Source organism: Podarcis erhardii (genome assembly GCF_964252035.2).
Source record: "Podarcis erhardii genome assembly, chromosome: 9".
Taxonomy (NCBI): domain Eukaryota; kingdom Metazoa; phylum Chordata; class Lepidosauria; order Squamata; family Lacertidae; genus Podarcis; species Podarcis erhardii.
This window is the reverse complement of record NC_138512.1, coordinates 71,158,922-71,185,590: the sequence shown is the minus strand read 5'-3', so window position 1 is coordinate 71,185,590 and position 26,669 is coordinate 71,158,922. Positions and strand designations below refer to the sequence as shown.

General features: G+C 42.1%; 2 protein-coding genes and 1 long non-coding RNA gene across 4 annotated transcripts in view; 1 reads left to right on the top strand and 2 right to left on the bottom strand.

The window, feature by feature from the left end:
• Positions 1-3,076: 3,076 nt before the first annotated feature.
• Positions 3,077-17,169, bottom strand: DCK (deoxycytidine kinase). Its single transcript, XM_081877352.1, has 7 exons — positions 17,029-17,169; positions 13,062-13,177; positions 9,170-9,363; positions 7,393-7,540; positions 6,748-6,863; positions 6,294-6,393; positions 3,077-4,394 (listed from the first exon to the last, which is right to left on the bottom strand). The coding sequence occupies exons 1-7, from the start codon at positions 17,096-17,098 to the stop codon at positions 4,368-4,370; spliced, it is 771 nt and encodes a 256-aa protein (XP_081733478.1). The 5' UTR covers positions 17,099-17,169; the 3' UTR covers positions 3,077-4,367.
• A 32-nt stretch (positions 17,170-17,201) lies between these two features.
• On the top strand, positions 17,202-25,512 carry LOC309350487. The gene is made up of 2 exons (XR_014160428.1): positions 17,202-18,087; positions 18,304-25,512. It is a non-coding gene; the product is annotated as an uncharacterized lncRNA (long non-coding RNA).
• Positions 20,285-26,669, bottom strand: part of MOB1B (MOB kinase activator 1B) — a 34,314-nt gene continuing 27,929 nt past the window's right edge. Inside the window, exons 6-7 of one of the 2 annotated variants that reach the window (XM_081877384.1) lie at positions 25,426-25,509; positions 20,285-24,723 (exon numbers count right to left, since the gene is read on the bottom strand). In XM_081877384.1, coding sequence (XP_081733510.1) covers positions 25,432-25,509 — 78 coding nt within the window. In that variant the 3' untranslated portion in view covers positions 20,285-24,723; positions 25,426-25,431. Of the gene's footprint in view, positions 25,510-26,669 lie in introns of both variants that reach the window. The other variant, XM_081877385.1, reaches the window with a different exon arrangement.

The following is a 26,669-nucleotide window of genomic DNA, read 5'->3' as shown; positions in this document are numbered from 1 at the left end:
CGGAAGGAATTGCAGCAGCAGCAAGGAAACCATTAAATGACCTTGTACCATGTATTGGCCAGGTCAAGATCCCATTGTGAAGATGGGGAAGAGAAGGACGAGTCCAAGAAAATTCGAGACAATTGTGTATTTTATTCTTGCTTGTAAGCAGCAAAGAAATACAGGGTTTAATCTTCAATTCCAAGTAGATGGCGTCTCGTTTTTTGGGGTTGTCCCTGCCTTAGGAAACAGAAGTATGTTCATAGAATGAGAGTTGAAAGGAACACCCAACATCTAGTCCAATAACCTACAATGCAAGTATCTCAACTAAAGCATCCATAACAGATGGCTATCTGTTCAAATCCCCTATGATTTAGCCAGGGCTGGGGAATCTATCACCCTCCAGATGTTGCCAATCATTATTCCTGAGTGTTGGCCATGCTGGATGCAGCTGTTGGGGGCTGAGAGGCCAGCAACATCTGGAAGACCACCTGATATATTCTCAAGGAGTGCTTTTTTGAGCCTTGACTATCAGATTTCTGTCCACTGTTAGCGGAGTTGCATAAATCTTAGCGTTTGGTTTGTAACACCCTGACACAGAATGGTTACTGCGTTAATTTTGTATACGCAATATTCTCCAGGACAGGCCCAATGCGATGCCCTCCAGGTGTTTATTTTTTTAATTGAATCTGTAAACCGCCCTTCATCCGAAGATCAAGGGGCAGTTCACAACATACAAAATGAGGACATGAAATGCATAATAAAACAAAAAGTAATATGCCCCCCCCAAAAAAAAACCACATTTCAAAGGCCATAGGATGTTAATCAAAGGCTAGGTTATAGAGAAACATTTCTGCCTTGCACCTAAAGATGTCATGAAGGTGCCAGGTGAACCTTCTTGGGGAGAGCATTCCACAAATGGGGAGCCACTGTAGAAAAGGCCACTCTTTGGACCTCTTGAGGAGACACATGAAGAAGGGACTCAGAAGATGATCTCAGGGTCCGAGTAGGTTCATATGGGGAGAGGCGGTCCTTGAGGTAGTGTGGTCCTGAGCTGCTTAAGGCTTTATAGGTCAAAACCAGAACTTTGAATTGTGACCGGAAACTACCGTATTTTTCGCTCTATAAGACGCCCCAGACCACAAGACGCACCTAGTTTTTGGAGGAGGTAAACAAGAAAAAAACTATTCTGAATCTCAGAAGCCAGAACAGCAAGAGGGATCACTGCGCAGTGAAAGCAGCAATCCCTCTTGCTGTTCTGGCTTCTGTGATAGCTGCGCAGCCTGCATTCGCTCCATAAGACGCACACACATTTCCCCTTACTTCTTAGGAGGGAAAAAGTGAGTCTTATAGAGCAAAAAATACGGTAATTGGCAGCCAGTGCAGTTAGGCCAGGATCAGTGTAAGATGCTCAAACTGTCTTGGCCCCAGGGAGCAAGTTGGCCACCAAATTCTGCACCAGCTGATTTCTGAACAGTCTTCAGAGGCAGATCTCCTTATACAGTGGTACCTCGGGTTACATACGCTTCAGGTTATAGACTCCGCTAACCCAGAAATAGTACCTCGGGTTAAGAACTTTGCTTCAGGATTAGAACAGAAATCGTGCTCTGGCGGTGCGGCGGCAGCAGGAGGCCCCATTAGCTAAAGTGGTGCTTCAGGTTAAGAACAGTTTCAGGTTAAGAACAGACCACCAGAACGATTTAAGTTCTTAACCCGAGGTACCAGTAATGTGTTGCAGTAATCTAACCTAGAGGCTACCAAAGCATAGACAACAGTAGTTAGGCTATCCCTGTCCAGGTAGGGTCACAGCTGGGCCGCCAGCCAAAGTTGATCGGAAGCCACCTGAGCCTCAAGTGACAGCAAAGGATCCAGTAGTACCTTCCAAGCTACATACCTGATCCTGTAATCCTGTAACCCCCTCAAGAGCAGGCAACTTCCCAGGCAGATGCTGACTACTACTCCTGTCATCTGTGACAATTGGTCATGCTGGTTGTGGCTGATGGGAGCTGGAATTCACCAACCTCTGGAACATGGGTAGGCAAACTAAGGCCCAGGGGCCGCATCCGGCCCATTCGCCTTCTAAATCCGGCCACAGATGATCCAGAAATCAGAGTGTTTTTACATGAGTAGAATGTGTCCTTTTACTTAAAATGCATCTCTCAGTTATTTGTGGGGCATAGGAATTCATTCTTTTTTCCCCTTCAAAATATAGTCTGGCCCCCCACAAGGTCTAAGGGACAGTGGACCGGCCCCCTGCTGAAAAGGTTTGCTGACCCCTGAGCATCACAGGATCTCCACAGCTGCTCCTGGAGGAAATGATTTTGCAAAAAGCAGGAAGGCACACAAGAGAATTTGGGGCTGTAAAATTTCAGATTCCATTTTAAAACGATAAGAGCAATGGTTGCAGATCTATGCTTCTAGTCAACGCCTAGTGAACTCTCAGAAATCAGAGGAGCTCTGAAAGGAAATGAACACCACTCCCCCCCCCCAGTTCAATTTCTGAATCTGAGGGGGCCCTAGTGGATCTATTTGGGGGGCTGTAGCCTCTTCTTCAACAAGCTCAAAGTTTCTGGCTTCACAATAGACACTGAAGCACAAACTGACCAGCTCTCAAAAACTATTTGGTTGATAATTCTTGACCCAGGTCTAGTTAAATAATCCTTATGCAACAGATAGGCTGTGATTTTAAAGAGGACAAAGTCTGCTGCTTGTAAAGTCAGTTTTAAACTGCTACAGTGAATGCAAAGAATGTTTATGGGGCAATGGAGTAGGAGGAAGAGAGACTGTTGCTGGAGACCTCTGGCTATTTATGCATAGAGCAGCTGCGATGCATGTATAAGCAGAGAGACGGACAGAAACGAAAACTGCTGATCTGGTCCCAGCCCCCTTCACTCTACGCTGGACTGTGCCCAAACGGAGAACGCTGAGGTCTAAACACAGAATGTATGTGGAGCGAAGAATGTAGGTTATTCCACTTATTTTAGATATTTGGGGGTGGGGGTGAGGCCTGCAGTTTAGAGATAAAGGGGAAATGAGAATCAAATCCAGGCTAGAAACATGCGAAGAATTGTGACAAATGACTTAAGTGGCGCAGAACTGAAGACGCTTCTATATTTATTTCAGCCAAAAGTTTCCAACATGATCACACAGATCACAGCACTAACACTGTAGAATCTTCAGTTGCTAAAATGACCTTGAGGCCAACTACATCCAGACAGTAATACATTGCATCAAAATAAAATAGATTTCAAGTGGGTTACACAATTGGTTTGATCCTTCGTAACTTTTAATATTTTTAAAAAATCAGTTTTAAGAATAAAAATTCAAGCCATGGTTATTCCAGAGGTTCCCTTTCCCAAAGGGATGCAAAATTCATAAAACATCACACTCCCATTATCAGTGCATACGAGATTTGTAGGTATACATGCCCACCCATCCTCCCCTCCCCTCAAACAGCCCTGATGGGAAAGGGAATGCTTAAAACAAACCACATTTAGGGGCAATTCAGGAACAAAGCAAGGAGTCATTAAATGGCCCCATCCCACCACTACCCCCATAGGAAATAATTCATTTAAAACATTTGAGGGGAGGAATCCTACTGGACAAGTTCTTCCAACTAGTTTTCTGTATGCAGCACCTTGGCTTTAAGTAAAGAAGAGGTTGCAGGATTCGGCTAAGTTTTCAGTTCAGTGATTCTCTCCCCGTCCCTGACCTGGTTGGATTGCTGTGCCTCTCTACAGAAGCAGGCAAAAGCAGTATCCTGGAAAACAGCAGCGGGGGCTAGGGATTGCCTTTAAGAACTGCCTTAATTTCTAGACAAACACACACCTGACTACAATGCTGTTGCTTTTGGCAGGTTTGCATATGGCTTTTTTTTAAAAAAAAATCATCACCCCTTACACACGCAGACCGCTTTGGACAAAATGCAGACCCTATGCCCCCCTTCCTAACCACACATGCATGCAAAATCTAGGTGAACGGAAACAGTATCCCATTAGTATGATCCCACTGCTCTTGGAACTTTGAGTATCCCAATCAATTTGTGGGTGTGCACAAAGAGGTCCCACATTCACACACAGGTTTCCCAAATTCAGTTCCAGAAGAGTAAATGGTTCCGCCTATTTCGTTTATGTCGCAAGCAGAATGTATTTCGCAGGACTCCCTGAACTCTGATTTGTAATATTAGGGATGGGTCTTTCCAAACACTTCACCTAAGAAAGCCAAATACAATATAAGTGCTATAAAAACCCAGTCCACTGCAAAGGTTCAAGAATGCAACGAAAGCTGGACTCTGCCCTCGGACACCTTAAGCAAAAACAGAATTGGCAACGCAAACTAAGCAATATGAATGCCAGGAATGCTCAAGTTCGGTGTGGTTTCGGGAATGGCTACAAAGTGCTCAGAAATTCTTTGACCTGCAAAGACAAAAGCACAGAATTGATCAAAAATTAGTGACCCAAGATAAAAATTAAAAAAGCACTGGTTTCTAGGTTCTGGGAAATGTCTCTTTCATATTACAGAATAACTAACTTGCCACAAGAGTAACACATTTTTAAATTTAAAAAGCTCCCAAAAGGATTCAGGGTTTGGTTTGGTTTGGTTTTTACTTCAAATAATCACCCTCACCTCCACCCATCTCTTAGGGGCTGCCAGCAGCTTCTCACTTAAGGGACTGAAGCACCAAGTTCTCCCAGGCGACTGAAAACAATGTGAACAGTGGCCAGAACTAAAGAAAGCCAACATTAATAAATACCACAACCATCTCAGATTGAAAACAAGCACTGCATGGCAGCGTACAAAGTAATGTTAGTGAAGTTTCTGATCACTTTTCCAAAGATGGCACAAAATCCGCACTAACGTAGTTCATAGTAATGTTCCAAAAAGTGACCAAGAGAGGGGAGAAGGGCCTTGGGATTGCACCCGTAGACTTACGAAGAGGCCACAGTGTTTGCAGCTGCTGTTGATTTATTTATTATTTAAAATATTTATATACTTCCTACTCATATAAAATATCAATACAGTGTGTATGTAACAACATATACAATAAAACACAGAACTCCATAAAAAGAATACAAAATCATCACTAAAATTAAGAAAGCCAATTAGGTAAAGGTAAAGGTACCCCTGCCCGTACGGGCCAGTCTTGCCAGATTCTGGGGTTGCGCGCCCATCTCGCTTAAGAGGCCGGGGGCCAGCGCTGTCCGGAGACACTTCCGGGTCACGTGGCCAGCGTGACAAGCTGCATCTGGCGAGCCAGCGCAGCACACAGAAATGCCGTTTACCTTCCCACTAGTAATCAGTCCCTATTTATCTACTTGCACTTGGGGGTGCTTTCGAACTGCTAGGTTGGCAGGTGCTGGGACCGAGCAACGGGAGCGCACCCCGCCGCGGGGATTCGAACCGCCGACCTGACGATCGGCAAGTCCTAGGCGCTGAGGTTTTACCCACAGCGCCACCCGCGTCCCATTAAAGAACGTGTAAACTTTCTTCAATCACCAAAACAAAATCAGGTCTCTATTTCTTGAGAAAGCTTTGGAGAAAAATGCAACTTTCTGTAAGGAAGCAGAACCGTTCAAGTCCTTACTGCAGACCAGTGTTCCTCGGGTAGCAAATGTGGGTGTGGAGCAGTTGGGCGTGGAGAGAAAGGAATCACTCTTTCGATCTATTTTGCATCAATATGACGATGAGAGCAGGATTATTCAAGTCTTCCTAAATAAACCACCATAAAGGACTTAAACAAAGCCGGTTTCGCTCATGTGGCCAAAAACTTTGTACAACAGTGATCAGGGAAGCAACGGAACTTCCTTCGGGCTTTCAGAAACGTGGAAACAGATTGTGCACTTATATGACTATGAAAACGCAACAATATCTCAAGAGCAGAGCTTTGCAAATTGTGTGTAGCAACACGTTAAGTGTGTCAGCTGCAGTGTGTAGGTGTGTCGCGCGAATGCTCCCTGCACTCCTCCCGCGGCTGGAAAACGATTAGTTTAACCTCCAGCTTGCTAGTAAAACTGAATTACTGTGTCACAAAATGATGCATGTCTAAATAGTGTGTCACCAACATGAAAAGTTTGGAAAGCTCTGTCTCAGAGAGCTAACCAAAATTAAAAGGTCAACTACTGCTTGTAGTGCAAAGGAGGAAAAAAATGCATGCATTTACTCTGATGAGTGGGGACCACTCCACATATGCCCCCCTTTGTATGTGTGGACTTTCATCCTCCATCATCAACATACTAAACCACCAGGGTTTTTTAAAATACTTAAGCGTGGTCATCCAAGAAGGCAAATGTTCAATACTTTCTGGCGGCTTTTACCTTTTCAATCATATCTTCATGCCTGTCTTTGTTGCCTTTGAAGTCTTCATTTACGTCCAGTGTTAGAACAGGTACATCTTGCAGGTATTCAAAATCCGTTCTGTAATGAAAACTGGACATCTGAATTGGGAAACTGAAGACATGAAGAGGGCAAAGGGAGTTAAATTACAAAAATACGTCTGTTTCTTGAAGTTTGCAGCACAACCCTACGCATGTTTCTCCGAAGTCCTGGCAATGGATCTTACTTCTGGGAAAGTGTGCACAGGATTGAAGCCTTTGCTGTTGCATTTCCAATCGTGGGAGCTGCCCAGGCTGAGAATTCTTTACAGTCTTATAAATTAGGGTCTCAAATATACATGGCAAAGTTTCTAAAGTTAGGTGAGATATCTATAGTTTTCAGCAATGGCAACTATCTTATCAACCGGTTTGAATTCGTAATCTATTTAATATTTACCGCAACGTTCTGTGCTGGAGCCAGCTTTCATGTTTGTAATGAAGTTTTTCCAGATATTCCATAGGAATGCCTTGTTCTTCATCCCTCCCACGCACATAAATCCTATTCAAGCATTTCTAAAAATAAAGAAGTCACAACTGGAATGAAGCAGGAATAATAATCATCTTAAAGGGGAAAAGGCACAATAACACTAACCTTAAAGGGAAAACATGTTAAGGCTGAGGATTCTTTTATAAACTGCTTAGAGACTTTAATGTATGAAATGGTATATAAAATACATATGAGTTGCAGAAAATGTCAACCTGGCACCTTAAAGACTCATTTACTGTATGTACTTTTCAGCATGCATTTTTGCAAAGTGAAACAAAATAGCACACCAGCTAACACAGACCTACAGAAACTTGTGGGAGTCTTTATGGCGCCACAGAACTCTTTGTATTGTCATTCACCCTAAACCTGCAACCCTACACCCACCTGTACACATGGCACAATGTAATCCTTGGTCACAAAGGTGCATGACAGCACCTGAACTTGTTAAGACGCAGCCCAATGTGTTCTCTCACACACACAAACACTGCCTTTTCAATAAGATTAGGTTGATTGACAGAGGTGAGGGCCCACAGGCCCACAAACTTCATTTCTTACCTCAGGGGTAGCTCGGAGATAAATAATGCCATCCAGCCGAAGACTTGAGCCAAACTGCTGGTTCATCCAGTTATGCCAGTCTTGGTAAATAGTCCACTCGGTTTCATTCATGCAGTCCGTCTCATATAAATTAGACGCAAAAATGTACCTACACAAAAGGAGGGAATCAAGCTCAATGTCATTTTCTAACCTTTCTAAAAAATGATGTAGGAATATTTGCTGAAGGGAATGCGAGTGACGATAGGTAACTAATGACTAGGGATGAAACTGTAAACCACTGAATGCTATTTATGTAGAAGAGTGGATTCAATGAATAACAGAAGTAAGTGAACAATGATGTGTTTTGGCGGATGCCCCACCAGTACGGAATGCCCTTTCTCTGGGCACTTGCCACAGTCTGAGTATCTTCTAGGCAACCTGTATATCTTTGGGCTAACACATTTCCCCAATGGGAGGAGAGCCTACAAAGGAAGAAACAGTGTGGTTCTCTCTAAGCCTTGTTTATCAACCTGCAAACACTCCATTCCCCTGACAACTTCTTGAATGGTCTGTGTATGGATTCTCCTTGAGCAAACTGTGGGGAGGAGGGGCAATGATATGCCCAATGATGATGGGGCAGCTTGCTCAATACCAAGATGGTGGCCATCTCTTCGGGAAGGCCTTCTGTTTTTAAAGGCAAATGACGGATTTATCTTGCATTACATTTTACACAGGAGCATTATAATACAGTTTCTCTTATAAGCCCCCAAACCCCTCTACAGTGGTGCCCCGCAAGACGAATGCCTCGCAAGATGGAAAACTCGCTAGACGAAAGAGTTTTCCGTTTTGGAGGTGCTTCGCAAAACAAATTTCCTATGGGCTTGCTTCGCAAGACGAAAATGTCTTGCGAGTTCCTGTGGGGGTTTTTTCCTCCCCCCCCTTTTCTAAGCCGCTTATCCGCTAAAAACCGCTAAACCGCTAATAGCGCTAATCCGTCAATGGGCTTGCTTCGCAAGACGAAAAAACCGCTAGACGAAGAGACTCGCGGAACGGATTCTTTTGAACACAGGTACTTTTTCTAGGGGTCTGCAATTTCAAGAACTAGGTATTCAGGGACTGTTAACACTGCAACTGTAATTCCTGGAAAATCAATCACACCTCCAAAATTTAGCCAACTGATCAACCATTTGTTGCTTTTTGGCTACATAAAGCCAGCCTCCCAGGAGCCGCTTGGAAGTTCCAGAGGAGCAGCTTAAGGTATATGGCGCTCCAGAGGTATCCTCATATACTGCTTTCTGCAAAGTGAAAGAACAGCATGGCAGAAACCAATACAGAGATTGCAATCAACACAGCAGCTAACATCTGCTTCTCTCCCTCCATGCCACTTTTTCATATACAGTCATACATTGGCTCCCAAACACCTTGGTACTCGGACGTTTTGGCTCCCGAATGCCGCAAACCCGGAAGTGACTGTTCTGGTTTTCCAATGTTCTTTTGGAAGCCGAACATCCGACGTGGCTTCTGCGGCTTCCGATTGGCTGCAGGAGCTTCCTGCAGCCAATCAGCAGCCATGCTTTGGCTTCCGAATGTTTTGGAAGCCGAACAGACTTCCGGAATGGATTCTGTTCGACTTCCAAGGTACGACTCTATACATGTTTCCTCTGTTCCATTCCAGCATCGAGAACATCGTTCTAACAATCCAGAGGAGGAACGTTTTTGTCTTACAAACTGAAACAGCCGTTAGGAGCAACACATAAAAGAAAGGAACTTCAAGAATTAGCAAGAAACACATACAAACCTGTCACTGTAAACAGATCTCTCAAAGAAGACGACGGGGTTCTCAGCTTCTTTGAGTTTCCCTTCAAAAGATTTAAGTTGAGCCCGGATTCTGCTCAGGCAAGCATAAGTCTGGAAAGTGAAGGACCATCTCTCTGGCTTCTCATACATCATCTCAAGCAAGTTGCCACCACTCTTTTGAGAGGAAGTAAGTTCCTGTTTAAAATACAAATAACGTGACTTTTTTAAAAGGTAAAGGTAAAGGTAAAGGGACCCCTGACCATTAGGTCCAGTCGTGACCAACTCTGGGGTTGTGGCACTCATCTCGCTTTATTAGCCGAGGGAGCTGGCGTACAGCTTCCGGGTCATGTGGCCAGCAGGACTAAGCCGCTTCTGGCGAACCAGAGCAGCACACAGAAATGCCGTTTACCTTCCCGCTGGAGCAGTACCTATTTATCTACTTGCACTTTGTGCTTTCGAACTGCTAGGTTGGCAGGAGCAGGGACCGAACAACGGGAGCTCACCCCGTCACAGGGATTCGAACCGCCGACCTTCTGATCAGCAAGTCCTAGGCTCTGTGGTTTAACTGTGGTTTAAATAAAAAAGCTGCTGTTAAAATATTCCAAGGTCACCAAGTTCTAACAGAATGTCCTAACTTCATTCAGCTTTACCTCCTCAGCTGCATTTTGAAGTTGGCCAACTAACTGATATGTATTAGTGGAATAACTTTTGTCAGAAAGGCAGCTATGTCACTGTCAGTTTCCTCTGTGAACAAAAACCAGCAATGTCAGGTACATTAATACCTCAGCGAACGTTCACTTTGTCCAGCATCCACTTCGGCCAACGTCTGCAGCAAACCCGGAAGTACCGGAATGGGTTACCTCTGGGTTTGCTGCTCACGCATGTGGAGAAGCGCTAAATTGCACTATGCGCAGAAGCGCAAACTGCTCCGCACGCATGCACAGATGCAGCACTTTGCTCTGCGTCGTTTTCGGCTAGCAGCCGGGCTCCAGAACAGATCCCGGTCACAAAACAAGGTATGACTGTATAGACTAAAGATTTGTGGCCAGTGATTTCTAGAACCTTCATAACTTTGGATTCAATCACCTGAAACACCAAACCAGAATATGGTGTTACATGAACAAACCTTGGGCTCCTACTCTATCTTCTTTTGCGTGTCCCATTTCACCTATTATTTTCCTAGTCTGCAAGCAAACTAGCCAGCTCCCCACCACGGCACCTGAGCATTTTCCCCACAGGCTACACCTCCCACCTGACAGTGGCTAAGCTACCTGGCGCAGATGGGTATTGGGAGTCCAACATTATCTGAAGCCAAAGCAAGAACACTCTGACAGTTTGCATTTCTTAGTGCAGAAAGTATTGATCTGATGTGTAGAGATCTTTCCTAGTCTACTTAATTCAAGAGGGCTCTGGATCTGGAAGCTTCTCTGTGTGAAAGAAACAAGAAGGTTCATGATGTTTGGACTCTTCCTTCAGAGAAACTGAGTACAGCTGGCTTAAACTGGTTCTCTTATCTCTTCTGGCAAGCTGACTATAAAATAAGGCCAGAAGGAGCCTGGGTTTCAGTTCCTCTTTCTATCTATTTTCCTTCCGTTGTGGTGTTCTGTACACAGTATTAGTGTTAAGGTTTAGACTATTATAAGTTATTGTAAGTTTAAGTTAAGTTGGCTGCAACTGGATTTCTTATGGACAGTACCAATTCTGAATGTATTGGATTTCTGACCATTATGCTCATTTGCCTTCAGTAACAGTAAAGCTCTGCTGGATGAAATACAGTTGCCTCTGGTCTATTTTGGGGAAATTCTGCAGCGTGTTTTACTCTGCTAACTATAAACTGGAGTTCTGCTCTGGATCATTATTGAGTAGATTTCCATGACACACTCTCCCCACTCACTGGGTGCAAACAACTACTACAGAAAGTCTTTTCCTAGGAACGAAGTTGTTCTTTCTTTTATTTATTCAACAAAATTTATATGCAGCCTGGTAGGAATAAAACGTCTAAGTCAGGCATAGGCAACCTTCAGCCCTCCCTCCAGATGTTTTGGACTACAATTCCCATCATCCCTGACCACTGGTCCTGTTAGCAAGGGATCATGGGAGTTGTAGGCCAAACATCTGGAGGGCCGAAGGTTGCCTATGCCTGCTCTAAGTGGTTAAGAAGAAATATCTAAAAATGATCAACAAAAGAATTAAATCAGGCTGACTGGGAGTTGACGGCACAAGCTCCCTGGCCTGTTTTCCCTCAGTTCTCAAACAGAGCCCCAGTGAAGGTTGGGAAGAAGCTACGCCAACACTTCTCTCAGGCCATTATTGGTTCTGTCAGGAGCCATTGGCTCAAGAGCGTGAGCTCCAGCACTTATTGCCCTCCATCAGGGGACACTTTAAGCAGCCCCAGGGAAGATGGAAGAGGGTCTGCCCCAAAATTAAACTCACCAACAGTAGGAAGAGAAGGAGAAGTGAGATACACTGGCTAAAAATCAAGCAGCTGGTAATAATTGTTGACAAGTCACTGAAGGTTTCAACCAAACAAAATAAAATAAAGTCTGGGGATTTGGCTCAAAGAAAGCACTTTCTGCCTCAGGAGTTAAAAAGAAGGATCGGACTCCAAGAGTTTTCATGAGAGCAAGTGGAAGAGAATATCAAACTTGATTTAATTTGATTTTGACCTGTTTTTAGGAGGTAATTTAATTACTGTTTGATTTTATACTAATGTTATGTATCTGATGTTACCTGCCCTGAGCCCGACTTTGGCCGGGGAGGGCGGGATATAAATAAAAGTTTATTATTATTTATTATTGAGGACACTTTTTATTCCTGCCATGAGACAGTTTCATTAAAAATCAAGCTGGCCATGCTCATACCATCTGTCGAGGGAGACAATTCAGTAACAGCTGCTACTGATGTCCAAAAGCAGTTGGCGGCATGCTCCTATAACATACAAAAGCATACAATCCAATCTTGATACTTAGAAATAGTATTCTTCCTACCCCCATATGAAGGTAATATTTTAGCTTGTTATGTCATGACATTTTCCACTAGAAACAGAAATGCTCTAACTTGGATAAGATGAGGACTGTAAACTTGGTAACCTTCATAAAACCAAATATTACATGCATAAGATAGTTACCAAAAAAAAAATCATTTCATGCATTTAATACTTAAAATTACCTTTTCCAAGTAGTTACTTTTTTGATCATGCACTGTGAATTCCAGTGCAGGAAAAAGAGATTCTGAACCATATAACAGACATTTAAAGGCCCCAAGCAATGAGAAGTCTGTCTCCATTTATTTCAGATCAGGAGACTAAAGGGATACTTATCACAACCCACATCTTAAGAATCCCAATCAAAAATACATTTATACCTCAAAAACCCTTGCAATAGTTCATTTATAGTTTGCTGGAAACACAGCTATGCATTGGCATTCATGACTCTGACCACTAGAGAGCAAATCTGCTGCACTAGCATTAAAAACAGAGAAGTTTATTTAACATAGATTTTAATTTCCTTTTGTTTTTTCAACTGCTGAAGATATAAAACCCACATGGTGACTGTAGGAACATTTGGGTGAAGAAATTCTGTCTACAGTCAGAAATAACAATTCTAATGGGTGTAGTTACGAAAATAAAGCAACCTTGGATAAAGAACCTTCATTTCCATATTTATTTTTGCAGTTCTACTTCTGCAATATTTTTTTTTTGTCGTCATGGGCGAATGAAAGCAGAGTTCTTCTTTTTCAATCTAGAACTGTGCAAAGATTTGTATGCATCACTAGTCTAAAATATAGATCATACACCCACTGATCTAGACTGAAATTTGGTGGTGTTGTTTTTTTTTAAAAAAAAAACTCCATATGTTCATCGCCCCTACACACAGAATCATATTTCCTCATACCTCTTTGTCATCAGGGCAGTTCTGAACATTGCACCACCTTGCTACTGGTTCTGGAACAACTTCCCAGTCTTCTCTGGCTTGTTTGAGAATATTCACAAAAGTAGACTTCCCGGCAGCTGTGGACATAAAATCTATTTTGATCAAACTGGCATTCGTGTGCTTGGGACCAATTTAAAAAGAGGAAATGTTTGACAGAACAAATGTAGCTGAAACATTTTATTTGTTGAATGTAAACAAGTAAGGAAACTATTTCCATTTTTTAATATCTGGCAAAGTGTAGGGTAATAATGGCACGCCCCACAAGAGTTTTCTCCACTGCTTCACTCCCACCTGTGCAAATTGCATCTATACATATTTGCATAATGAAATAAACATTATTCATCACATTGTACCAGATACAGGAAACACTGCTGTAGCATTGCTTTACAAATCATAAAATTTCATCATTTGGGCACAGATTTGGTGTTTTATTTCAGTGAGAGTATAACATTTATTTTCTGGATTGAAGAATGAGCCTACACATGTTTACCAAGACGTAAGGCCATAAGAGCTTAATGGGACAAACCCAAGGTCTATATTACTGAAACCATGTAGCCTAGTCCTAGCCATGTTTACTCTTGCATGTGAACCCAAAATAAAGGAAGGGACATACAGGATGTATAGCTTTGGATTTTTAGGCTGTAACATCTATGAACAGGGTTTTTCTTTTTAATTTAAATACTGTGAAGCACCTCAAGTCTTCGAGTTTCTTCCCAACTCACCACTTCACATTTAAAATTGGAAGTTTTAAGGACACACCTGAAGACTAATTCACTCAACAAACAGGGTGTGCTGTATAAGTGATGAGAGAATAATTGCCGAGGAGTCTTTTGTTTTGGTGTAGGGTGGGGCGAGATAAAGGAAGGTCACACAAAGCTAATATCAATGAGAAGAGTATATAAAGAACATTTTCAAGTTTACCAACTTAGGTTCAAGTTCAGATAGTTGGTAATTTTAGAAGCCGATTTAGAATGCACACCCAAAATTATAGGCTTGAGGGGCTCAACAGTGGACCTCTACTTCCCGTCTCCCATAGATCTATATTGATGTACTGTACACCAAATATTATTGCCCTACTCTTTTGCAACTTGTCAAACCCCTACAGTAGGAGTGGCTAACCTTTGGTTGTCCAGGTGGCAGTGGGACTACAATTTCCATCAGTCTCAGCCAGCATGGCCAATGGTCAAAGATGTCGATGGGTGTGGTCAGAAAGTATATATAGGGCTACAGGTTTACCACTCCTGCCCTAGAGCCCGCCAGAGCTCCTGCACTATATAAACGGTAATAACAATCTTGAGGTGATATGTGTGATGGTTTTTGGCCTCAGGAGTTGCGTGCAGACAAAGGCACCTTTTTAAGCTGTTTAGCTTTCTGAATTTTAAAGACATCTTCCAATTCAAGCATTCTTCTGTTACATCACATGAACTTTGAATGATACTGTATGCTTAAAGAAACTGTAAACCAAATCCAAATATATTTAATACGGTCAATGACCAGAAAACAGTTTATAAAAATATGACATTATAAGTAGTATTGAACTACAAATAGCAGTAAAAATATAGCCAGTTCACAGAATTGGTGCTTACGTTTATGACCAAGTATCGGCTTTTAAGGTTTTAAAATTCAATTCAAATGTCACTACTGTTTATTATCGTTCCTTCGGTGTTTACAATTTAAACTCCGTTGCTGATCATTGCTCGTCTTACTCTTGTTGCAATGTAACAGAACTTTGCCACAGGCCTGTTGATTTCGGTCTCTTTGTCAGCTAAGAGGTGTCTGATATAGGTGTCGTCTGTACTAAAGAAACTGTAAACCTTAAAGTATCATGGAAGTTCTTAAAATTAAATAAGTAGAATGGGGGGGGGGGAGAGCAGGGCACCACTGCATTGCCAGGAAAGAAGCCGCACACATCTGCTCAACACAGCAGTGGGGAGAGCTTGAGCATTTCTGCCTGTCATATAATATAAAGACACAGGAACCCCATTACAGAGTGGGGGGGGGCACCTGTGGCTTTGGGGACCTATTATGTTCTATATGATTTATGCTGCATTTGCGATGTTCTATCATGTTATTGCTATTTATTGTTCATAAGGTGCTTTGGGATTCATCTGAATGAAAAGCAGCATGGTAATATAATACAGTGACTGCAGTCACGAAATTAAAAGACGCTTGCTCCTTGGGAGAAAGGCGATGGCAAACCTAGACAGCATCTTAAAAAGCAGAGACATCACCTTACCAACAAAGGTCCGTATAGTTAAAGCCATGGTTTTCCCAATAGTGATGTATGGAAGTGAGAGCTGGACCAGAAAGAAGGCTGATCGCCGAAGAATGGATGCTTTTGAATTATGGTGCTGGAGGAGACTCTTGAGAGTCCCATGGACTGCAAGAAGATCAAACCTATCCATTCTGAAGGAAATCAGCCCTGAGTGCTCACTGGGAGTTTGATGGGTGTGGGTGTGGGTGTGGCTGGAATGTGGTTTGTTTGTTTGTTGTTGTTGTTTTGCTTTTGTTGTTTTTAAGGGATGGCATCCAATTTCGTTGCACTTGTGCAATGTTGCACTTGTGTAATGACAATAAAGAATCTATCTATCTATCAGCCCTGAGTGCTCACTGGAAGGACAGATCCTGAAGCTGAGGCTCCAATACTTTGGCCACCTCATGAGAAGAGAAGACTCCCTGGAAAAGACCCTGATGTTGGGAAAGATGGAGGGCACAAGGAGAAGGGGACAACAGAGGACGAGATGGTTGGACAGTGTTCTCGAAGCTACTAACATGAGTCTGACCAAACTGCGGGAGGCAGTGGAAGACAGGAGTGCCTGGCGTGCTCTGGTCCATGGGGACACGAAGAGTCGGACACGACTAAACGACTAAACAACAACAATATAATACAGTACTGTAAATCAAATCAATTCCATACCATACCCCCAAGGCAAGAACCATCTCCCCCTTCAGCTTACAAGACCCTTAAGGTCCATTCTTCCTCAGCTCCTGCCCCGCACCAAGAGCCCAAAGCCATGGAAGAGAGTGTAATTCAGCTGGTCCCAAGGTTTTCCCACTTCCCATATTTTACAGACACCTCCCTCAGCAGCAGCCATTCCTCATTCCACCCAGCAATAAAAATGAGACCACTTTTTCGTCATTGTTGGCATCTGTCCACCTCGGGAGACAATGGAGGAGTGTGCCTTTGGGGGGGAGGTCAAGCTGTTGGAAGGTTGCAGCATCTTGGCATTCCAACTTGCCAAAGGTTTTCTTTTCTTTTCTTTTTTTGCCTGGTGCAGCAGCTCAGTCCACTTGTGGAGTGATATTCTAAGCTTCAAGTGAGATTGTGGCGGGTCAGCACTTTATGGACCAGGGCTGTCCAGCTAAGGCAGGGGTGTGGGTGGGGGTGGGTGTATATATCTATACAGTGGTACCTCAGGTTACATACACTTCAGGTTACAGACTCTGCTAACCCAGAAATACTACCTTGGGTTAAGAACTTTGCTTCAGGATGAGAACAGAAATCGTGCTCCGGCGGCGTGGCATTAATGGGAGGTCCCATTAGCTAAAGTGGTGCTTCAGGTTAAGAACAGTTTCAGGTTAAGTACGGACCTCTGGAACTAATTAAGTACTTAACCCGAGGTACCACTGTGTGTGCGTGTGTGTGTGTGTGTGTACACACACGTTTTGTTTTACCTCTGCTGCCTAGTCCAACCAGTTCTTTATTACAATAACTTCCGCAACCAAGTCGAGCAACTGACACCTGAGCCTGCGTTTTTTCCTCCTCCCTCCCAGCGCGCTTTTCCTTTTATGCCGTGCTTCTTGAGAAGGAAGCTATGGCCTTATCCTCTGCTCTCTGTAAACCGCCATTGGAAGTCCCACCCGCAACCAACACTGCTGGAAAGCGGGAGGGGAATAAATAAAACAGCTCAAAGAAGAGACAATTCACCTATGTTGCCTTCTATGGCGATCTTCTTGATAGCGCTCTCGGCCCGGCTCCGCTTAGGTGGGGTTGCCATGGAAACTGCCTACCGGCTACGGCGCGAAGCTCCCGGGGAAGACGGTGCGACTGAAGAGGACAAACCTAGGCGGGAGCTGCACGCCTAGGCTACGTAAGCCCGCGCGCGCCAGCCAGCCGGCCAATCCCGTTTGTCCCGCCAGCCGCCGTTCGAATTTGGCGCGGCGTCGCTCGGGGTTGGCTATGCCGGGCAGTGACGTCACCCGCGGAAGTCCAGTCAGCTTCTTCCTTCGTTTTCACCTCAATGACGGCTTTATTATAATAATAGCAGCCGCAGCTGTCGTCGTTCTCTCCCCTCCTCGGCCGCCTGAAGAGTCCCTACAGGTGCCCGAGAGGGTCAGAAAGCGTATGGCGAAGCGCGCGCGAGCGACCGCGGCCTGCGGCAGAGCAAAAAACCCAACCGCGCTCCCTCGCTCGCTCGCCTCAGAAGGGCCGGCTTTCCATGGGAAGGCAAGCTCAATCGCACACCTAGCAACGGATGCAGCCGGAGGGAGCGCTGTCGAGCTATGAGTGCATCGATCGGCTTGGGTTTTAGAATCCTGGGGATGGAAGGGGCACCCCAAGGGTCATCTAGTCCAACCCCCTTTCTGCAATTACGTCGTTGCCATGGCAGCTTGCCAGGCTTCTGGGGCGAGATCGCGCTCCGCCTTCCAACAGGAGATTTTAAAGCTTTCTGAGAAATAACGTTTAAAATGCCGCGTGTTGTGGTCTTTTTCTGCTGTGATCTTTGAAAAGGCATATAGCCTAGGAGGCTTTGAGACCCGGGATTACAGGAGAAGCTACGCATATTGTGGATCAGGGATGGTGGATCTGAGGCCCACTGGTTAGGGATGGTGGGAGTTAGGAGTCTGGAAGGCTCTCGATCCTGGTTTAAATTCTCCCTTAATTCAGTTTTAGATCATCCAGCTTCAGGAGAGCATAAAAACATCAGGTGAGTTCTGCCGGATCAAGGCAATGGCCCATCTAGTCCAGCATCCTGTTATCAGAGTGGTCACCTAGATGTCGAGGAGGAGGTGGAGTAGTTTGGATTTGATATCCCGCTTTATCACTACCCTAAGGAGTCTCAATGCGGCTAACATTCTCCTTTCCCTTCCTCCCCCACAACAAACACTCTGTGAGGCGAGTGAGGCTGAAAGACTTCAGAGAAGTGTGACTAGCCCAAGGTCACCCAGCAGCTGTATGTGGAGGAGCGGGGAATCGAACCAGGTTCACCAGATTACTAGGAAACCTACACGGAGGATCTAAGCACAAGAACACACCTTCCCTCCAAAAACTGGTATTCAGAAGCATTGCTACCTCCAGCCGTGGAGGCACATCGTAACCATCACGGCTACCAACCATCAATAGCCTTCTCCAACATGAATTTCACCTAATCTCTTTTCAGAGGTATACTTGGGATCTGTTACATCCCTGACAAGGAGCTGAATTGCTGCCGCCGCCCATCACTTTACTGCAATAGCCATATTCAAAATTACTACATTTTACATGACCCAGATACTCAAAGTGAGGAAGAATGGCCCACTTTTGTGCTATGGTGTGAGAAAGACATGTAGCTTTCCCCGTGTTTGATCTCACTGCAACAGCGGCAGCATGTCGCCACATGTATAGCGACATACACTCCACAGTCAACACCGGCAGGGGTCAGTTCTGCCAGCTCCTAGCTACACCTCTGCCTGAGACATCCAAGTGAGGGTAGGGACCTGTTCTTTTATTCCTTAGAAAATGCTATGTGTAGTGATCTAGAAATATAAACACGCAATTCAAAATGTACAATTTCTGTGCCTTTCACATGGTCTGCATTTGGACATAGAAACTTTAAAAGTTTCCAGGGTTGTTGTTTTTTTGGTTGATTTTTTTAGTCTTCGAAAAATTCTGAAGAATAGGACCCAGGTAACCTTGAGTTCAGCAATAACATCTGAGAGATTAAGGATTGAATTGGAAAGGGCAAATGCTAATGAATACACCATCCCCACACAGAGCTCATTTTGCGCAGAAAACACAGCAAACGCCAAACAAATACTGGAAGAAAGGCTAGAGGAACAAAATGAGACATCCATAGAAACCTGTTGCCCAGGTTATGGTCAAGACAACCAGAACATCCAAGATTTAGTAGTGGCACACAGTAAAGGCTTCACACAGGAGATGTAAACTATTGTAGAAATTCTGTAGAAATTCCCACACACATTACTGGATGTAGACCACTTCTAAGGGCAAATCTGACTTTAAAGAAATTTCTTGCCCAAATGTGTTGCTCAAACTATTCTAGAATCCATACACATTTTTTTATAACAGCTGCAACCAGGGGCACAAATTTTGTAGCCAACAGATGCCCCTTCCTCTACAGTGCAGTTGACAGATCTCATTTACCTTTCATTGCCAACTAAAAGCATCTCTGCTCAGACCCTTATGGAAGTTTGATGGTGTCTAACTGTTAAATGATGGGAGCAATAGTTTTAAGACAATTTAGTTACAATGGTTTTGTAAGATTTCACTGTGATTGTTGTTTTATGTTAATATCTTGTAACCCACCCTGGCATCCTTAATAAAGAGCAAGCTAAACATTTAAACAAATACACAGGGGATATCCAGTGTTAAAGCAGACCCACTGAAATCAATGAACTCAAGTAATGAGTCCATTTCAATGGGTCTGCTTCAAGTATGATTGGTATTTCCCAGGTTCCTAAGCCGTCTTCAAGAGGCACCAAACCAAACCAAACTTGCTTAATTACAGTTTTGTTTCATGTATCTTTAGACCAAAAGTGAAACCAAACTAGTGCATTCCAGCACTCCTTCCTAACAGCCACATATTACCTTACAGCTTTGTATTGGAAGCGGCACCATTTTGGTGGGGAAACAGCCCATGTCTGAGTTTGAGTACAGCTGAGGAAGGACTTCCGTTTTGCACAACTGACTATAATTTCTGGGTAGGCTTGCCTCCCATTTTGAAAACTTCAGTTGTATGCCAAAACTTCAGGGCTATAAGAGTTAAGGAAAATGGAAGGACATCAGGTTTGTTTTATTGCTTTTAGATTTGCCTGCTTTACAAATAGTTCACAAATTCAGGTGAGGTAATGACATAAAGTAATTTGTACGCAAAATGCTCAGATGTGTACAATGTACAGATACATAATGGATGTAGATCCATTGAAAAACGGCAAGTTAGGATGAGGAGGGAAAGAAAAGGCAATCATGGTCAAACATAGCTATTTATTTTTCTTCTTATAAACAGCATTCAGTTCCTTACTGAAAAAGCCTAGAATTTATATATATTTTTCATCCCATCACTTACAACAATCTGTATACATTATTTACATCTTTCCAATACATGTGTTGCAGAATTTCAGACATTCAACTTTTTTTTTAATCAAAAAGCTGTTTTCATTTAAAACAAGTATTGATCAATAATGACTACAAACTGAAGTAATATTGGCACAGTCTGCGTACAGTACAGGTCTCTGTGTTGCATTTTATATTTTAAGCCTATTCTGTCCAGCTGCTTTTGAAGTATTTAAAAGAAGCAGACATCATAGTGTTGCATCTGCAATACCTTCTTGCTTCCAAAAAGCAGGCCCAACACCAGGTTTAGAGAAGGGGTCACTGAGTGAGCTCACACATGAAGGCAAGACTGATACAGCATAAAATCAAGTACAAGGGGAACCAATTTATGCACTCGGAACAATTAAATTGTAAGGCTTTTCCTGTACTGCTTCTAGCTGCCAAGGGGAGAGAGAGAGCTGTATGTGTGAATACTCCTGCCACGAGCTTAAACTCTTTACAGGTGGAAAGCACCTTTGGGAGATGGTTTGCAGTTTAAGCATTCTACCCAAAATGCTGCTTTTTCTTTTGCAAGGAAATCCCTCACCCCGTTGCCCTACCCCATGATGATGCAACTCCTCCCCCTTCTTACCATCATCAATTGTAGCCTGAGGGTGTGCAGTCCAGCAAGCTAGACTGCTTGATTATGCTGGCTGGACAGACCTAGCCTGATTCAGGCAGGAATGTGTGGCCATAGCAGATGTGCTCTGCAGTGCACATCAGGAAACCTCCATGCTCCTGGATGTTCCCTGTTAGGAGAGCACAAGCAAGTGGTCCTATATTTTATCTAGTCTCCTGTCCCCCCCCCACACACACACTGCACTTAAGGCTTTGCCAGTTATAGTAAGAGTTAGGCAGGTCTGTCTGCATGTACCAGGTTTACCAATGAGTAATATTTACTCAAGCCTTTTAATTTTCACAATACAAGTTAAAAGGTATTGATTTTTATGGCAATATTTAGCAAACACAACATCTGTGAATAAATGTCTTCAAAAATGGAACCAAATGACCTTTCAAAAGATTTGTGTTCCCAGAATGACCTAGTTATACATGTACAAAAATAATGAGTACAGTTTAGTGGCTATAAAAATTAATTTCCCCTAAAAATACAGTTATCTATGAAAAAACTATTGAAAGGACAGTGTTCTTGGAGAAGAAAAAAAAAACCAAGCAAACAAAGAGTTTCAAAAGTTGAATTACTTTGCCATTTTAGGAGGGAACTGAATTTCAAAAAATGAAACTATGTGTACAACTGGCAGAAATAAGATGCCAACTAAACTTTTACTTAAATTTAAGTATCTTACTCCTAAGGTGGCTAGTGGTTCTATCGATGCAGTCTAGAAAACCCTAAATAGTTACCTATTAAAAGAAATGCAATGAAAAGAAATGAACATATTAAGTAACATGGGAATGTCGCAGTTGAAAAATTGGCATGTCCACCTTTTTGTTTTGATTTAATATGAAAGCAGAAATTTCACCTATAATATAGTATTCCAGGGGGAAAGAATACATGTCAGCTGGTTTAAGATATTCCCAAGCTGATTTTTTTTTTATTTAAAAAAAAATCTTAAAACTTTGTATGGCAATTCAAGGCAAGAGCTCAAGGAAAAGAGAGGGAAAATCTGGAAAGGTAAGAAGAGTCAATAGCAGCAAATTTTCCTTTTGCCTGTAAAGGGAACTTTAGAGAGAGATTTCAGTTCTAAAAGATTAAAGAGTCTCTGGTTTTCTATCTTAAAAGTAACTGCAAATATTCAGAGTTCTAGATTGCATAGTAAGCAGTAAACAAAAATTTGACGTGAACTTACAGAAGAGCTATTAATCCTTTTGAAAGCTTTCTGGCTAAAGCTGAGTTACCACTAAAATATTGTGGGACATTTTTATATTTACGCAATGAACATGGATCCCTGACATGAATATGCAAAGTAGACATACAATTTCTATGGTCAGAATTTAAAAAATCTGTCTTAACAATGTAATTCCTTGTTCACTGGCCTAAGAAAGCACAACACAACGGCTTTAATGGACTTGCACCAACTTCCATGACCATCAATTTTACTCTGTCTCATCAGATTGAGGAAGGTTACCTCCTGAAGTTATTAACCCCATCACCAAAACAAAGAAACACACTGAAATCTGCAATAAGAGTAAAACTGGTTCAGACTTTTGAAGCTCCTTCGCTCTTCCTCCACAATGTAAAAGAGTGTTAAAATACAATGGCTGGCTGTGACTATATTCCCAGGCCTGAATAGCCAATGTTTGATATATAAAAAAGCAGCCTGGCAATTAGCAGAGTACCCTTTCAAGATTGAAACCCAGATCCAGACTATAATTTTGTGGATTTTAAAATACTAAGGTGTTCAGTTTTCAAAATCCTTGGTCAGATGAAAAAAATCAAGGAGACCTGGATTTACGTTTGAATGCATTGGTAAAATAGTATATATTGTGTCTGAAGGCCATCACCGAAAAATGTAAAAGTTCCCAATGCAATACAAAGATATACTCTGTGTTCAATACAAAGAGATATCTTCAGTGTTTTCGTTTTCAAGTTTAATGAAATCAACAGAGTTTAACTAAATGTGATCTCCAGCCTTTTATTATCCAACCAAGAAGTCAGCGAACGAAAGCAAACCAAATTATCCCCCCCTACAATGAGCATTTGAAACTTAATACACTCTCATTGTACCTTTATAGAACAGACTTACCTTATAGAAGGTTCACAACACTCCCTAAAAAAATTGTGTGTGTTTGTGTGTGTGTTAAATTAACATTTCAAGGGATTGAAATTGCTCATCAGTGGGAAACATTTAAATAGTAACTTCCTTCCTTATAAACTGCTGTCTGTAAATTCCAATTTTTTAAAAGGTTCTCAAACATCTATTTAAATATTTGATCTCAGAATGGTGAGCCTGACTTCTATAAAATCAAGCCTGGACATAGATTAGCATATGTAATATCATAAAAGATTAGCATATGTAATACCATGTGTGCATATTAAGTAGTACCCAAACTGCTGATCATTTATTTTGCTAAATCTACATGCAGAATTATGGTGCTCCATGCAATATGTACATTAGGTACAATGAGCAAGGGCTACCTAATTATCAAGGTGAAGTAAGCCTAGATGAGTTCACGGCATTTCTTGTTTTTCCTTTTATGACAGAGTTACAATAAATTCAAGACCACGTCTTAAGCTCAAGAGCGTGTTGAATACTGGATAATGCAGTGTTTAAAACACACATTGTGCATATGTAACTTACATACACTGCAAAAAACATGCTATGGGAAGGTGTTGTGCACACAAGATTTTAAAAGGGACATGCATGGGCACACAGCTTATGTCTGAAATGCATACTCAATAAGACACCACTTTGTGAATTTGCAGATTCAGATCACGTTCACCCAAGGAAGGCTATCTCTATAATACACAGAACTCCGTTTTAAATCATTCTGTGCAAATTGGTTTAAGAACATCTGAAGAGTATGATGCATCAGCAAAAAAACCCAACATTTTAGATTTAACACTATATAATCAGAGAAGTGGCAAGTTGCAAATGTGCAAGAAAGATCTGATTGTAGATAGAACTCTGAATTAAACCTGACAATTTTATGAACATGTGGGAATCAGAGACAGCTCATGTTCTGAACTTCTAGGAATGAAAAGTCTTGGGTTTCCCAACGTGCTATCAAAAACATCCACAAACCAACAGGTGATGGTTATCTGGGTGCTTGGTTATAAGGTACTGGGTCATCTCATTTGAAAGGAGGGGAAGAAACAAAGAAAGAGTGACAAAAATACAAAATATGTGAGAGTAAAAGTAAACAGAGACATCTAAAAACATGAAAAAGTGGTACTGTGTGCCGTATATGAAAACTGCTGCGTTTGAGTGTAAAGTTAGGACTGTAGTGGGACTGTGCGCTCAGGATGAATGGAATGGCAAGTGTTCCATACGATAAATGGATTGAGGCAGTTTGCAACTAAGGAGCCCACACTTGTACGTCAAGTGAGATTTCTGCCACTCGTAATAAAATGACTGGTGGATTTAAAAGTATTTTTAAAATCCTTGTTAACACCACTGTTGTTCTCCATAAACAACTTCCCCTTGTTTCCTCTTGATGCTCTGGCAAGGCTACTGATTTATACGGGTAAGAAAGCTTACAGTACAGTTTGACCTCCCTTGATCATCAAAATCAGGCTGGCTAATCTAAAGGAAAGTTGAATGTTTGAAGAGCAAATGCAAGCAACAAAGAAGAAAGTGGTCAACCCCCATGCTGTCCTTAGTCCTCCACAGATGCAAGACGTTGGGTGGGTTTCTGAGGACATAAAAAAAGAAAGAAAAATGAGCCCCCTCTCTCCCCCACTTCCTGTAGCCCACATTCATCTCTAAAGGCATTGTTTTGCATTAAAAGCTGGAGATCACTTATAGAAGTTATGGCTTTTTAAAAAAAGGTTTACACATATTTATTTATATCTAACAAGAAGTGTAAGTCCTGGGTAGCAATTTGTGTTTTCTGGTTCCAGCAATGTTCTTTGTATGTGCTTTGTACCTCAGAAGAGAGTCTGCCAAGGCACTTAGAGAATGTTAAGTCTCTTAAAGGACTTTCTGAGAATGGGCTGCAACTGGCAATGCAGAACCCATACAACCAGCAGTGTCACATTTCCCAACAAGCATGTATTTTTTTCCTCTCCTTTATAAACACTCGACATCTGCTAAAAGAAGATTACACAACAAACAATAACAGAAAGCCATTTACTGTGTGTGTCTCACTAAAGACAAACGAGTTCCGCTAATAAAAGCACAGAGAATGGATCTAGGTTGCCCAAATAAAAAACAAGAACAGGTTTCCTTTTCTTTCTAAAAACATAAACAAAAATTTAAAAGGCTGCAAGCCTCTTCACACGCTTGCTCAGGAGTAAGTTCCATGGATCTTAATCAGTGTGCAGAGGATTGCAGCTCAAATCCCTAAAACACCACATGCCTGCTTAAACCAAACAAGTGATTTGCACAAATTCACTTCTGCTTATCTGTCCTTTGAAGTGAGTTTTTCAATCAATTCTTGAAGTGGAGCAAGTTCTCTTCTGTCTATAAGGTTAAATTCCTGTGGAAGGCAGAAAAAGACCAACAATTCAGTTCAATATTTAGCAGGGTATCCATTAGTTATCAACAGCATTATTTTACCCTATGTAACTGAAAACACAATTACCTTACGCTGGAAGTAAAAGCAGTCAACACAGCTTTTAGGAAGAACAAAGATGAGGGCAAGGCACACCGAAACTAAGACTAAAAGAAAGATCCCCATCCGAGAAAGACAGATATTAAAGTTCATTGTGGGGAGATTCCACAGAGAGCATTGCCCTAGCTGCTGCTATTGCAGAGATCAGAAGAGAACCAAGTGAGGCTCTCATTACACTTCTCTAGGCATGTTCACTTGCCTCTTGTTGATATGTGAGAGGATCACCAGTGTCCCAGTTAGAACTCTAGAATATTCATGAACCTGCACTACTTAGGTGCAGAATCTATATGTGGGACTGCACATGGCACATGAAGAAATCCAGCAATATTTTTAATTCTAGGTTGGTGGCCAAATGCTACCAAACACCTCTAACAATAGAAGTCTGCCATGCAATCTGTGATAGGACTAATTTCCATTCCACACAGAAGGATTTCAGCATTTCCAAATGAGATATATAATCCTAAAGGAACTGCTTTTACAGTAATCAGATAATCACTTATGCATATTTTTAAATATCCAGTTAAAATGCACAGAGGTTTCTGGTTATGCATATTCACCATTCATGTCACATTAAGGAGATCACAAAAGAAAATATTTGGCTGGTGGCTTTACTGTACAGTTTTTGGAACCTGCTAAAACCTTTTTCGTTAGGCAAGCCTACCCAAACATGTAATTTTACTAGGTTTATTTGTTTTAAGACTACTAATTTTATTTACCTATTTTAAAAAACAAAAATACGTCAGCTTGTTTTTAAATGTTTAATTCTGTTGGTATTTTTAGACTAATGCTTTATATTTTATAGAACCTCCTTTGATTTTCTGCTTGATTAAGATAGAGTATATAAGTCTTTCAAATAAATAAATAGCTCCAAACCTTTTCTCCCAATAATACTTCACGGCATGACACAGAACTTCATTGGGAATAGGGCACAGCAGACAACATTAGAATCATGTTAGAGAGAAACTTCAAATGTGCTGAAGAATACAAGGATCCCTAGTTACTGCAATAAGCAACAGAAAACTCAA

Coding starts and splice junctions, on each gene's coding strand:
- DCK (XM_081877352.1), bottom strand. CDS start 17,098: ATGGCAACCCCACCTAAGCGGAGCCGGGCCGAGAGCGCTATCAAGAAG. Junction 7,541..9,169: donor AGATCTGTTTACAGTGACAG/GTTTGTATGTGT, acceptor CCTTTTGTGTAG/GTACATTTTTGCGTCTAATT. Junction 4,395..6,293: donor ATGAAGATATGATTGAAAAG/GTAAAAGCCGCC, acceptor TTGTCTTTGCAG/GTCAAAGAATTTCTGAGCAC.